Consider the following 15,037-nt stretch of genomic DNA (forward strand, 5'->3'; position numbering starts at 1 on the left):
CTCTGAACTTCCAATTTCTTTGGAATCGAATTTCATATTTTCTTTGTAAGTCCTTTCATGGCTTATGGTATATCAAGGAGGTGCCCCCAAACCCCACTTTCGTATTTCGGCACTCCCCGAACCCTGCTGGATGCGTTTTATCTTCGGGCGCGAACAAATCAAAGTCATCCTCTGGCTGTGCCGAGACACGCATGCTCTTCGTTTCACGGCACCACTTTCTGGAACCGGCCTCCCAGATGGGTCTGCCCCTTCCCCACCATACTCCCCTCCCCGCTCCCCGCTCCCTGCTCCCAGCGGCGCGTTTGCAATTTTATTTGTTATAAATAAAAAAAATTATTATTCATAACAACAACAACAGCAACAACAATGATAATAATAATAATTATTATTATTATAATTATAATAAAGGTGCTAAAAAGAGCAGCGGAAAGCGGGGGCTGGCGGCATCTCAGCACCGTCTGAGCAAGACGGGGAGCGCCGTGCCGTGCCGTGCCGTGCCGAGCCGTGCCGGTGGGTGGTGCCGGGGGCGGTGCGGGCTGTCCGGGGGCCGTCATCCCGGTGCGGTGGGGCCGCGCAGGGCAGGGCAGGGCAGGGTGGCGGCTCTCTGGCCGCTGGGGGCGGCTGCAGGCTGCGGGGCGCCCCGCCGGCCCCGGGCACATCGAGCCGCGCCTGGGAGAGCGGCGGCGGCGGCCCCGCAGGTGGGTGCCCGGGTGGGGGCGCGACGCTCCTCGACGGGGCTCGGTTGCTCCCCAAGGAGCATCGGGGTGGTGGTGGTGGTGGTGGTGGTGTGTGTGTGTGGGGGGGACACGGGCAGGTGCCGCGCTGCGGGGCAGGAGAGGCGCAGCCCTGCGCGCACCTCGTCCCCCCGTGCTTCGGGTCCTCTCTCCTTTCTGCCCCGCTTTTCTTTCAGCTCTGCTTGTGCCCGTTCCCGTTCCCTTTCCCCTTCCCTTTCCCCTTCCCTTTTCCCTTCTTTTTCTCCGTTTCTCTCTCTCCTTGCTTTCTCCCCTTCTTCCTTTCTCTCACCTCTCCCCATTCTCTCTCTCCTTTCATTCTCCCCCTCTCTTTCTCTCTTTCTCTCTTTCTCTCTCCCTCCTTTCTCTCTCCCTCCTTTCTCTCTCCCTCCTTTCTCTCCCTCCTTTCTCTCCCTCCTTTCTCCCTTTCTCCCTTTCTCCCTTTCTCCCTTTCTCCCTTTCTCCCTTTCTCCCTTTCTCCCTTTCTCCCTTTCTCCCTTTCTCCCTTTCTCTTTCTCTCCCTCCTTTCTCTCTTTCTCTCTCCCTCCTTTCTCTCCCTCCTTTCTCTCTTTCTCTCTTTCTCTCCCTCCTTTCTCTCCCTCCTTTCTCTCTTTCTCTCTTTCTCTCTTTCTTTCTCTTTCTCTCTTTCTCTCTTTCTCTCTTTCTCTCTTTCTCTCTTTCTCTCTTTCTCTCTTTCTCTCCCTCCTTTCTCTCTCTCTCACTCTCCCTTCTCCCTCTCCCCCCTCACTCTCCTTTCTCTCTCTCTCTCTTCTTACTTTCTTGTTTCCTTTTCCTTTCATTCATTTTCTTTTTCCTCTCCACTCCTCTCTGCTCCTCTCTGCTCTGCTCCTCTCTGCTCTAATCCGTGCAGTTCACATCTCTCCATTCTTTTTCATCCCTTTCTTTCCTTCTCCACTGTATTTTTTTCCAACTCCCTCAGCACCCCGTCCCGTGGCAGTGTGCGCAGGGCTGGCCCCTCCATGGGATGCTGGGCAGCCCAGAGTAGGCTGCTGGGCTCAGGGTGTTGGATGGGTCTGAAACCTGTTAGTGAGAACAGGGAGCAGGGGACAGACACCCCATGCTCCTGAGGAATTGCAGACCTGAGGTATGGCTTTTCTTCTTGTATTAAATTCGCTAGAATTGGGAAAACCCTGAAGAAACCTCCTCTTTCAGAACAGCAAAGCTGTTTAGAAGTTTGTAAATAGTTTTCTGTGACCCAGGTTGGGTGGGAGGACTCAGAAGCCTGACAGGAAGCTCTGGCACTTTGCCCCCTTTCAGTGTTGCTCAGAAAAGTAGACTTCTTTGTGGGAAAGAGGGGGAGTGGTAGCAGCAGGGAATTGCCATTTTGGAGCCTGCAATTTTAAATTTCTTTTTTAATGGAATATGAGGTGGGTGACCTCAGAGCTGGCAAAAATGACAGGCCTTGGGAGTCAGAAATCGCAGTGTGAGAAGAGGGGACAAGACTAGCATTTCAGTCTATCCACTTCAACTTGAAAATTCTTGAGAAAAAATAACACAATATTTGTACGTCAGGATGGAGCTCAGTTACAGTGGAACAAGGCTTTTGAAAGTGGGTGTGTACAAGAGAAAATACTTTTTTCCTCACCTCTGTGTTTCACTGCTCTCACCACAGTAAACATCAGTCATCAGCATTAATCTCTTCCCTATGAATCTGAAATGTCTGGGGTAATACCTATTTCCTGGAGCTATAAAAACCAAAAGTTTCTTAAAAAACATGAACATCTCTGCCAAGTCTGTTCTCTTTTTCTACACTTCTGTGAAATGCACTGGGGAACATACATGCTGAAGATTTACAGTCTGCTGTGTTGACAGCACAGTGATGTGCTGAGCAAAACTCTGCTCTCCGTATTCATTGCTACAATGGAAAACTTACTGCTAGTCTTATGAAAAGATTTAATTTTTTATTATTATTTTTTTCTAATAGTCTCCTCCTGGTCTTTGTTTGAATTCTGACATAATCCCAAAGTTCTCCACTTACTTTGGTTCATAAGATCCTGACAAAGCACTCTAAATTATAGTATGTATTTTGTCCTTTTGTGCATTTTGTAATGGATACTACTTTCTAGGTAGTGCCTGCATCTTAGGCAATAAAAAGTTACATTTTTGAACTATATTTTTATGTGGCATTGTCTTGCAGATCAGGTGAAACTTGTTTCATGCTCATTTGAAGTGAACAGTGGGGGAAAAAAACAACAAAACATATAGTACCTCTTAAGCTGTAAATTTAAAATAGAAAAAACTGTTTTATTGACTTGCACAATAGAGCTAAGCCTGTGCACTGGAGCATGATGCTGATCCATGTTAGTGCTGTAAGAGATCTCGCATTTTCTGAGGAGGTTGTTGCTGCTGGTACTATTTGTCCTTTAGGTCACTAAAGAAATATAACTGTAGGCATACGTACACTGCCTTCAAAAAAGGGCAAAGAAAGTCTCCTCAGACCAGTAATCTAAATGTTTTGCTTGAAGAGGGATCAAAGTACTCAAGAGTTTGACAGCCTCTTCCCTCCCCCATTAGATTCAGGTTTGGTTTAACAGGTGACATTACCTTCCCTGCTAAGGGGCCTGCCAGTTTGTCCTGTTCTGAAACACGGGCATTATCACAAGGGAGTGATTAGCAAACACTGTAGGTGGGCAGCAGGAGTGCAGAGCCTGCTCAGTTCCAGGGGAAATTACAGCTCCTGCTTTAAAGTACTGTGAAAAAAAAATAAATGCATATGCATTTCACTTAAAGGTAGCCAATGCGTACAGATTAACCTGAGGAACACAAGGCAACTCAACTGTTCTACTGTTAAACCGGTCAATCGTACTTTAAACATTTTTTTTTTGTGTGTGCGTGTGTTTTATTTGTTTGTTTACTTTGGGATTTGTGAGTGTACTTTCTGTGTCAGCTACCTTGAGGTAAAACTTTCCTTCAGTGCTAAGAGTCTCAGACTCCTTGAGGTAGGCGGTGGTCACTAAATGACTTTGTAATAATGACTTCCCTTTGCTTAGTTGAAATTTCTTACTATTTTAGCTCTTCTTGTGGGACCTTTAAGAAAGGATTTTAATGCAAGTGGGAATCAGACTTTGAACTCTATTGTGAGGAAGATGTAGTTGACAAATCAATAGAAAGGCTACCAAAAATTATACTCTTTCAATGCCTATCTGATTCTAGTCACTCCCATCATTCAGCGTCCATGTAGTGGTAGGTGTAGCAGTGGTGTTTCGTTTAAAGCTGCCTTCTAAGCTAACAAGTCACTAGAAATGTGTTATTTCTTTCTAAAGAAAATAAATGCCTTTTGTTTCCTTTTCTTTCTGTTTTATAACCATCTCTGAAGGAAAAGCCCTGCACTCTTGCAGAGTGTTATCAATGAGCATCCACATGCAACCCTGCTGCTCTGGGCGTGACTTTCAGAATTCATGTCTTAGCCCCATATAGTCTAATGGTAGTCCAAATACTCTGCTTGTGACTAGTGCTTGTTATTGTAAGAGAGAAGACGAATGGAACAAACGTGACTGCTTTCATTCGGTTACAGGCATCGCTACTTTCAAGATCATATTGCTTGATATCATGGAAATGTTGAGTAAATGTGACCCCGCTGAGTGTAGCACATCTCTTCAGAAAACCCCACATCCACGCATTCCATCCTTGTGCTTATGCATGCTGGTGTTTATGCAAGCAGTTTATAGCTTTAAAAATCACTTCCTCCTCAGAACGAATGTTCTGCATAGCTGAGCCTGAATGGAAGCAGGTCAATTGTGAAAACTGCTTGCAGGACACATATGCTTTGAAGCACGTTGGATATACCCTGGGAAAACTCAAACACTTTTCAGCAAATCCACCATCAGTGGAGGGCCTTCTGCTGAAGTGTTGAGGAAAAGTTTGATACCTCAGGTGGAATTTGTGAGTGGGGAAAGTGAAGAGCAAGAATCTGGGACGACACCTGCTCACTTGCTATTCTGAGGGCCAGCTGAAGTCTTCTTATATCTCCTCCCCATGCCCCAAGGGCAAAAAAAAAGGGAAAATAAGTCAGTTTTGACTCTCACTCCCCACCCATCAAAAGGATTACTCGTCTTGTGGCCCATCCCAGCCAGTGCTTCAGAAATGGGTATATTCAGTACTACATTTTCCACTCAGCATTTTTTCAATGGGTTTCCGTAAAAATAAAAACCCCAAATTGTCATGAGTGTGTGTAGGATTTTATTGCAACTGCCAGAAAGGTTTCAAGTATGTGATGTAAGGTTTTGACTAAAAGCTAACATGTCTGTGGATTTAGACTTGAGGCATGTGTTAATGTTTGTGCTGCTGGGATCTCTCCCCAAGAGCTATACACCAAAAGTCACAGAAGCTACAACAGGTATAGGGAAACACCTCCATCTACTTCCTCTGATGCTCTTTTAGAGGAGAAAAAGTGAAGGGAAGGAGCTGTGGGCACCTTATCTTGACAGCCCCCGGGAGCAGTGACACTGAAACCTTGTGGCCAGGCATGCAAGACCAAGGAGACTATGCATACATTTCTTAGCTGGTTTTGTCCTCCTGCCAGCCTCCGTAGTGCTGCTGGGCTTTAGCTCCTTCCTGCCTTTCTGTCATGCTTCTGCAAGATGTACAGGCTGCCCAAGTACCCCAAAGTCTTTTCTTACCTTCTGCCTAACCACTTCTGAGCTTCTGGTGCTGATACTGGCCTGTGGTGTATTTTGGAGGTGCTTAGGTTTCATTGCTGAACTGGCATTTTACATCTTGCTTCAACAGTTTCTCCATTGGCGTGAGCAAAGACTGGAGTGCCAAAATCACAAGGCATTTGACCTTTTGTGTTTTTTGGTCCCAGTGCCACCAGCCCTATATTATCTTTTCACGAGATGAGTCTGTTTACCAATTCACAGCAAACCCTAATTGATTTTTGTAAAATAATAACAACAAAAAAAGATACCATAAAAAACTATATGGTAATATCTTAAAAATATATATATATATACTTAGCCTATGGTTTCACTTTGTTTTCTGAACTACTTTAGACAGGACAGATGAGGGTTATGCATTTTACATGAGTTTTGAGAAAGGGGTCCCTGTGACAAAGGAGAATTAGGAATCCTCTTTTGCCTGTCCTGAAGATGCAATGTTTAGCAAAGCCACAAACCACACATTCTTACGCTTATGGTCGTTTGAGGGGGGTTGTTCCATTGACCCACATTTTGCATGTTGCTAACTCTGCATAAGAACTAATAAGCGTGTGTAACCGTTGTTGGAAGGAGGAGGAAGAAAGAAGTTGAAGCACTGTAATTTGGGCAGAATGAATTCTCCCAGAGAACGATACTACCCAGATGCAAAACTGATTAGAGGCAGCTCTTGCTTTTAACCTAGTTTAGGAAAAGACACACCTCCTACTCTCAGCCGTATCAGTCCAAACAAGAACCTAAAACCTGGAGGCTGAGTTTGCTGGACTAGGGCGTGGTGATCTGCTAGGTCTCTGAAGCCTTCCCATCAAGCTAGGCTTTTCCAAACTCCCTTGTCCAGATCCATTGTACTGTGTTGCCTTTGTTCTTACTTGATGACCCTCTCCCCTGCTTTAAGGATGCAGTTTCATGATAAACTTGAGTTGGTTTAATCAAGCGTGCTGCTGCTGCTGAAGGAGGAGGCACCGTTCTCGTCCATCCCTCCCTAGGTTCACACGTTCCTGGGTGTTGTGGTTTAGCCCGGCTGGCAGCCAAACACCACACAGCCGTTCGCTCACCCTCCCCCCTCCCTCTCCGGGATGGGGGAGAGAAACGGGAAAGTGAAGTCTGTGAGTTGAGATAAAGACAATTTATTAAGACAGGAAAAATAATAACAATAATAATAATAATAATAATAGTATTAATAGTAATAATGTGTACGAAATAAGTGATGCACAATGCAATTGCTCACCACCCGTTGACCGATGCCCAGCCTATCCCCGAGCAGTCGGCCCCCCGCTCCACCCCTGCTAGCCACCCCTATATACTGTTCAGCATGACGTCAGATGGTATGGAATACCCCTTTGGCCAGCTTGGGTCCACCCCTATATATTGTTCAGCATGACGTCAGATGGTATGGAATACCCCTTTGGCCAGCTTGGGTCCACCCCTATATATTGTTCAGCATGACGTCAGATGGTATGGAATACCCCTTTGGCCAGTTTGGGTCAGCTGTCCTGGGTCTGTCCCCTCCCAGCTCCTGCTGCACCCCTAGCCTGCTCGCTGGCAGGACAGAGCGAGAAGCTGAAAAGTCCTTGGCTTGGTGTAAGCACTGCTCTACAACAATTAAAACATCAGCATGTTATCAGCGCTCTTCTCATTCTAATCCAAAACATAGCACCCTGCCAGCTACTAGGAGGAAAATTAACTCTGTTCTACCTGAAACCAGGACACTGGGGTGGGAGCAGGCTGGGGTCATCAAGGCCCTCAGGGCCCTACCAGCAGACAGAGGACTTCCCCAGGGCCAGGCCTGCTCCCACACTGACAGGAGGTGCTGGGTACGTGCGGCTGGGAGGGACAGGAGTGGTACTGCTCCTTCCACCAGCAGCGTGCCATGTGTCGGACGAATCCCACCATGGAACTGCATCCGAAGGGGTGGGCTCTGTGCAGCTGGGCTCAGGCACATGGGCCTCTGCCAGGGCTCCTGGCAGGTCGGCATAGCAGCATGGTGCTTCCTCTGCACCATCGTGAAAGTCCCCTTGAGTGGTGTGAGTGTAGTGCTCCTGGGGTCCTGGCACACCTGATCTAGTGGGTGGCATCCCTGCCCATGGCAGGGGGTTGGAACTGGGTGGTCTGTAAGGTCCCTTCCAACCCAAGCCATTCTGTGATGATGGTAACAGTACTGCTGTTACCTGTTTTAGTCCAGCCAGTCTGCATAAAACATCCAAATGAAATTCAGTCTCCCTTGGAGCTGTGCTATAATCTTGTAAAAGATGTTTTCTTTAATTATTATTACTGAAAACTTATATTTCTTGTGGAATTTTAGGTTTGTTTTTAAGGATGGATGAAGCCATACTTATCTGAAGTCGCATGCTGAGCTGGGCTAGGAGGGTGCTGCTCCCTCTTGTCTGTGGCTGAGGTTTTTCCGTGATGAACTTTGTTCCTAGTTTACTCCTTTAGCACAAATACCCACGCTGTATCTTCCTGACTCATTCAAATCAATAATGTGGGTCACATTTACCACTGAGCATGTAGGGTAACACAGGTTTATAAAGTAACCAGGTAAACACAACACTAACAATACCGAGCTATTTTACAGCACCTTTACAGTAATACGAAAATTAAATCTGACTTTTATCAAAACGTCTCCCAAACTGCCAGATAATGAATACTTGCTTCATAGATGAATAAATTAAGATGCAGGTGATCCAAGTTATTTAGCCTCTGACACAGAACAGGTGTTAGAACAGGAGATTTAAACTTGGTACAGTAATCCTTCCCAAAAGGCCTATTTAAATGATCAGTGGTAGTCTGTAGTAAAAATCAAGTTGAAGTGGCCTTGTGCTTTCTGTTTAGTCATACTTTATAGTCTCTATACAGCGTTTAAGAACAATTCTGTCAGGAAAAAGGGAAGCAGGCAGGTAACCAAACTTTTTTACCAACTCTTCCAAATATCAGCAACTGCTGTAAGTTTCCCCTTTGAATGACTGCTGCATCAAAAACACAGCTGTAATGAGGAGGAAGCAGTAGAAGATGGACACGGGTCAAATACATACCTTCTGAGACCAAGCCTCAGTTGAGAGCAAGTCCAAGGCTGTGCATGAAGTCTTTTTTTTGTCTGCGGCTGTGAAAACCTCCTTCCTGCTCTCCCAAGTACAAAGCTGTGTCTGTAACACTGAAGCTATCAAGAACTTGAGAAGATGGCAAAAGCTTTGCTGTTTGAAACCATGTTAGGAGTATTCTAGGCTCATAAAACTTTCTAAAACAGAAAAAAGCTATATTATTAGATGAATGTTAGCAAATCTTTCCTAGCTCTGTGAAGGTCAGTGTTTGCAAAGAATGGGCGTATGGCCAGGTCCTAGTACTTCTAGAAAGGAATTCCAAGCATAAACAAGGCAGCTTATGATTAAGACTGCTCAGTGGAATTGGTGTGTCAGTGAGAGGAATTGACTGTGGGGAAAAATTACATAAAGATAAGTACCTCGTAACCTGTAAATGTTTACATATTTCTCTTTTTGGTATAAAGGAAATAAAAGTTCTATTTATTTTGAGCTCAAAACAACTAGCTAGCTATAGGTGACCTTTCTGAAACAGATTATTTACCCTGTATTCAGCTAAGTCTTCCACTAAAAGCAGACTAAGAAGGACTTCTTAGCAAACATACTCTTTGGAGGTCATAGCAAGTGAAGATCTCAATGGTAGCTTTAAGTTAAGTCACTGGCTCCCTGCATCACAGAGAACAAGAAGTGGGTGGCAATTCTCTTACAGTGCGTGTTGTTCCTCAATGCTCATGCTTCTATATAAACTGAGAATAGGATAAAGTAGAAATGCTAACTCTTGCCCTAAAGGAAAGGGTTTCAGTTTCCGACAGCTAAAAATTCACAGATGTAAGTGCATTTGAATTACATTTTAACTTTTACAAAAATCCTTGTTCAGATGTTGTTGGTAAGCAGAAAACAGTAGTTTAAAGTTAACCCATATCACAAACTGCACCCTATGGAAATACATACTTGATAGAGGCTATGGAGACTATCACATAGCTGCTATCCTTCTTTAATTAATTTCATATATCATGGGTATTATTTTTATTGGATCAGATTGACTAGTCAGAACTGGCAGGATGTCAAGTAAGGAAGTGTGTGGTAAGTTGTAAAGCATGTTAAAACTTGCTCTAAATTATGTCTTTGTATTTGATGCCACAACACGATCTAAAGGTGGTGATTGAGGAATTCCCCTCTCCCCTTTTCTTCTACTCGTACTAAGAGCTTAAATTTTGTTTCTTCCAGTATACACCTAAAATGGACATGCAACACACATCTGCCTCCCAACGATAAGTTAGAAATTCAAGATACAGTAATTACGAGTATAACTCTGAAAGCCTTCATGGTAAACATTGTATTTACACAATACTGTTATCCACAAATAACTTGTGGCCCTTGCATGGTGGTGGCCTGAATTATGAAACACTTTGTTGTGGTACTGGTTTAAGATATTGCCAATCCTTAGAGATGTGCTAGATGTTTGTGCAGTGACCTACACCCTCCATCCACCTTCCCCGCGTGGATCAGTTCCCCTGGTCCATTTGCAGTGCTGCGGGCGTAGTGGTGGACATGAAGCATAGTGCGTCCCAATGGCACCACTGCTGTCAAAAAGCTCTGCAATGCCACATCTCAATTTCTTACACATACACATATTGGGTTTTGCAAGTTAAAAGCCACAATGTAAGAATTACAAGCTAAAACGATACTGAGGTAGCTTAAAGAAAAGAGGGAAAAAAAATAAAATCTTATGCTGAAACAGCAAAACCCAGAGGAGAATACAGCACAATCTTCCTTAAACAAATGTTCTTACCAATTATTTTGGGAAACAATTGCTTAGAATCAAAAAGTTACTCAAAGCACTAAAATTTTATTGAAAGTAGTAAAAATGAAAGGAGCTATAGGTCTCTTAAAGACTTCAATATTTCACAGACTTTTTAATTTAAAGATTAAAATGTTGGAAGACATTCACTATAAATTATATTATTTTTCACAACTAGAGCTTGGTTTGAAATTCAGATCTGTGCTGAATTATTCAGATAACAAATTTGTAAGCATAACTGCTTGAGCAGTAAATTGTTTAAGAACATCCTATTCTTCATCATTTTACATGTATGAGGTAGTACAAAAAACATCTAGTTCTTTAATCCTGTTGTAGGCTGCAGTGTTCTCAACAGCTAGAACTATAGCAGCCACATGACTTTGGGACAAACCCTTCACAGGGTGCTGAAACAGAACAAAGGCATTTCAGCACTCTGCAAACAGAATATGGAAAAAAAAAACAGAAGCAGAACTAACAAAAATAATGTAGCATCTGGGTTGCAACTGCCTTGCAGCATGTTTCCATATAAAAAGCAACTGCTGAATAGTTAAAAAAAAAAAAAAAAAAAAAAAGTGTGTCTAAATGATGGTAACACAACACTGCTGTGCTCTTAGATTTGTGCATTTGTAGGGATTTAACACTAATCAGCTTTAGAGATGGATCGTAACTACTGCCTTTTTACCTTGAAGAGGTACTTCAGCAATTCAGTCACAGCTGTTTTCAGAACTCTGCAAGCTGACGAGCCATGCTATACTAATTTCTTTTTCCCTTTTTAATCAACCCTTTCTTGATAGATCATCTGCAGGATGTTGAAGAGACTGCATCTCATGTAAAAATCTAGGAAGTCTTCAGGGACTGCTTCCCCGGGAGGAAGATGAATTGTGAATAGTATCTAGGAAGTGAGTGGTAAGTTAAAACTGTAATTAAATTTATGTCACCGTTAACATGGGTATAAAACATTCTTGTCACATTCTGAAGATGAATTAACATCAAATACTTGCTTGTCAGAAACATATCTGACTTATCTTGATTTTGTCAGATGCAGTTGAACCTGCTCTGCTCTCTTACTGAACGTGAGTTTGTAGTCGTAGTACTTCAGCTAATAAAAGATCAGAAATAGCTCACAAAAGCTATGTTTCCTCTCCCAATATTTTTCTTGAAAAAATACACTAATTTTATTCATTAATTTTTAATTTTCAGTAGAATATTTTTGTCTGAAGTATTCACTTTTTTTTTTCCGTCGGTAAATAGCAATGTCATTATTATCCAGTAATTTTTTAAAGAAACTTTTCAGTAACTGCAATGACAGCTATATTTTATTTCATTTTAGGATTTTTCCTTCTGTCTTCCTGACAAATGCACCAAGTTTCTGAGAAACACAAACTGTTTTTTCTGAAGTTGTTGAGGCTGATATGAGCAGAGTGGAGGACAAATTTTCTTAGCCCTACAAAGCCACCTGGTATTTGAAATGCTGAAAAGGAAACTACGGTTTTGCCACAACTCATGCTTCAGGCTTTTCTTGGGTCTAACTCTGATTTTAGTAATCGTTTCAGTTTTGAAAGTTAACCAGAAACCAAACTTCTTAAATCGGAGACATCTAGAGCTGACTAAGGAAGACCCTACTGGCAATATTAACTGCACCAAGATAATAGAGGGTGATATAGAAGAAATTCAAAAGGTGAAGCTTGAGACATTATCAATATCATTTAAGAAGCGCCCCAAACTGACAGCCAATGACTATATTAATATGACAGCAGACTGTGCCTCTTTCACTAAGATGAGGAAATACATTATGGAACCTCTCAGCAATGAAGAAGCAGAATTTCCAATTGCTTACTCAATAGTGGTTTATCACAAAATCGAGATGCTTGATAGACTTCTAAGATCTATCTATGCTCCTCAGAATTTTTACTGCATCCATGTAGACAGAAAGTCTCCAGAATCCTTTTTTACCGCTGTGAAGGGAATAGTCTCATGTTTTGATAATGTCTTTATTTCCAGCCAGTTAGAGAGTGTTGTATATGCTTCATGGAGCAGGGTGCAGGCAGATATTAATTGCATGAAAGATCTCTACAGAAGAAGTTCAAACTGGAAATACCTAATAAACCTCTGTGGCATGGACTTTCCTATAAAGACCAACCAGGAAATAGTAGAGAAATTGAAAGCCCTTAAAGGTGAAAACAGCTTGGAGACAGAAAAAATGCCTGTTTATAAAGAAGTAAGGTGGAAAAAACACTATGAGATTATTGATGGTAAGGTAAAGAACACAGGTATAGACAAACAACTGCCACCTCTCAATACTCCAATTTTTTCTGGTAGCGCCTATTTTGTAGTTAGCAGAAGATTTGTAGAACATATATTAGAAAGCAGCAAAATCCTCAAATTTATTGAGTGGGCAAAAGACACTTACAGCCCTGATGAATACCTGTGGGCAACGATTCAGAGAATCCCTGAAGTGCCCGGTGCTGTTTCTTCTAGTGACAAGTACGACGTTTCTGATATGAATGCACTGGCCAGGTTTGTCAAATGGCAGTACTTTGAAGGAGATGTGTCTAAAGGTGCACCCTACCCACCATGCAGCGGAGTTCATGTTCGGTCTGTCTGTGTGTTTGGGGTAGGAGATCTGAAATGGATGCTGCGAAACCACCACTTCTTTGCTAATAAGTTTGATACTGATGTCGACCCTTTTGCAGTGAAATGTTTGGAAGAATATTTACGACATAAAGCTTTGTATCTGCAAAAGAACTGAAATACTGCACTCTCCAGTTATGAAACCTAAGTACAAATAATATACAGTACAAATAATATACTACTTTAACATGCAACACTGGTGGTGGTGGTGGTGCTGATAATGGCTATGATGGTTATCACCACATTGGTGTGGTGGTGACAAGGCCCTGCCTGGTCCATGGACAAGATGGAGAGAAGACATACCTCTGAAGATGAGGATGCCTTGTGTTACACCCTGAGTGTTGGAACTTGGGTACAAAATCAAAGATGGCAGATTTTGGAAGCTCAACTATTTCAAATATTTATTATATAAATATGTGTTATGGTGTGATTAATGGGCTTCCTTTGGCTAAACAACTTGTTTGAAGACCTGGAAATGATATTTTTTTCATGGTTATTTCTGATTTTTTTTTTTTTTCCCATGAATATAATGCTAGCTGTAAAAGAAAGTGAGGAGAAAAAAGGGAGAAGAAGCAGTGGGACTGCACAAAGTTCATATTGAGTGCTGGAAGATCTCAGGAAATTAACATGGGAACTGATTTGAAAAGTAAACAAAAGGGGATATACCAAAGCCAAGTGTCATCATTTAACTTAAATATGATTGCTGCAGTTCTGCAATATGTAATTCTTAATCCTCCTGGAAACTTCATCTTCAGCATGGAGTATTAAGGACTTGTATTCCTATTTTTGTAGCAAAATCTTGCTTTTGTAATCTTAAGCCTTCCCTGATAATGTGATATGAAGTTTATCTACTAGTTCCTAGTTATATCATCTCAGGAAAACTTCATTTTTGTGCCTGATGAGAGTTAGACTTGTAATTTTACACTTACTGTATCACAAGTCTTACTTCTGAATCCAGAATGACTCAAGTTTCTCAAAAACTTAAAAGAAGAATTGCAGTAGTGTACAAATGTTACTGATGGAACTGCGGGTTTCTGCTTTCTGTCAGGCTCAACTTAAAATCCAGATACTTTTAACACTAAGTATGCAAAAATAAAGTTATTTTTCTAAATGATTCTCTCTCTTCCTACAGTTAAAGTCCTAAGAGGCACTGACAGAAAATCCTAACCATGAAGACCTAAGATGACTTTACTGTAGGTTGCCATACACAAGTGATGCTGCAGCAGAGACAAGTCTTGCCTTTCCTCCATCCATTCATTCAGGCATCCATGCTTGTTTAAGTTCAGCATGTGCTGCTGTTTCTTACTTACTTATTTGCATCTTTTAGTAGAAAGGGGGAAATCTGGATGAATTTTTTTTCAGATTAGTCCCCTGCTTGATCTAACTGTTGCAATGTGGCACAGGTACTGCAAACAATACAAAAGCATGGTGATGAGGAATCAGGACAGCATGAGGAATGATTTTTTTTTTTCATAGTAATCCTGGTTTGTTATGCATCCTATCTTACTCCTGATATTCATTATTGACACTAGCAAGTAGCAAAATAGACTGCTTTTTTTTTTCCCTGTTATTTGTGTTTCTTGGACTGTTGCTGTGAAGGCAGTACAAGTTTCTCACAAAGGTAGATTGTCATAAGCTTCTTCTAAGATCTGCCCCAATATGAGACACGAGCGTTATGAACTGCTTACTGTGGATCATCACTTCTTTAAGAAGGCAAGAGATTTAATTTAAAATGGGGCCTCTTCTTGCCAATCCCCCACCTTCAAAACCACCTGAAAGCTGTTTAGGGAGTCTTCAGAGAATCTCACCTGGTGTATAAACATGTAATTAAGGCCTGGGAGCAGAAGCGGAGAAGGGAAATACCCTAGGTTGTCTTCCCCACCCTTTGGCTTTTCTACAAGAATGCTCTTATGGACGACCGTGCTCTACCACCTTTGCACAAGCTATAACAAGGAGGTTCCTTAACTTAGGTAGTAATGGGAAATGGCAGGAAGTCAGGTTACAGCAGAAAGGCAACCGTTTGCTTTTAAGAATTTTTACCTAAAGACAAACTACGTAAATAGCTTCTATAATACCACAGCTGTTGGTTCAAAAAAGTGATAATGAAGTTCCCTGCACAGACTCAATTGCTTAAAATCGTCTAGACAGCTGCAGCATCAGCCCCTT

General features: G+C 42.2%; 1 protein-coding gene across 1 annotated transcript; it reads left to right on the forward strand.

Annotated features, from left to right (window-relative positions):
* Nucleotides 1-575: 575 nt before the first annotated feature.
* Nucleotides 576-13,984, forward strand: GCNT1 (glucosaminyl (N-acetyl) transferase 1). Its single transcript, XM_035558546.1, has 3 exons — nt 576-698; nt 11,035-11,146; nt 11,571-13,984. Exon 3 carries the CDS (start codon nt 11,709-11,711, stop codon nt 12,987-12,989), a length of 1,281 nt encoding a protein of 426 aa, XP_035414439.1. The 5' UTR covers nt 576-698; nt 11,035-11,146; nt 11,571-11,708; the 3' UTR covers nt 12,990-13,984.
* Nucleotides 13,985-15,037: the final 1,053 nt, after the last annotated feature.

Source organism: Cygnus atratus, chromosome Z (assembly GCF_013377495.2).
Source record: "Cygnus atratus isolate AKBS03 ecotype Queensland, Australia chromosome Z, CAtr_DNAZoo_HiC_assembly, whole genome shotgun sequence".
NCBI classification, from domain to species: Eukaryota; Metazoa; Chordata; class Aves; order Anseriformes; family Anatidae; genus Cygnus; species Cygnus atratus.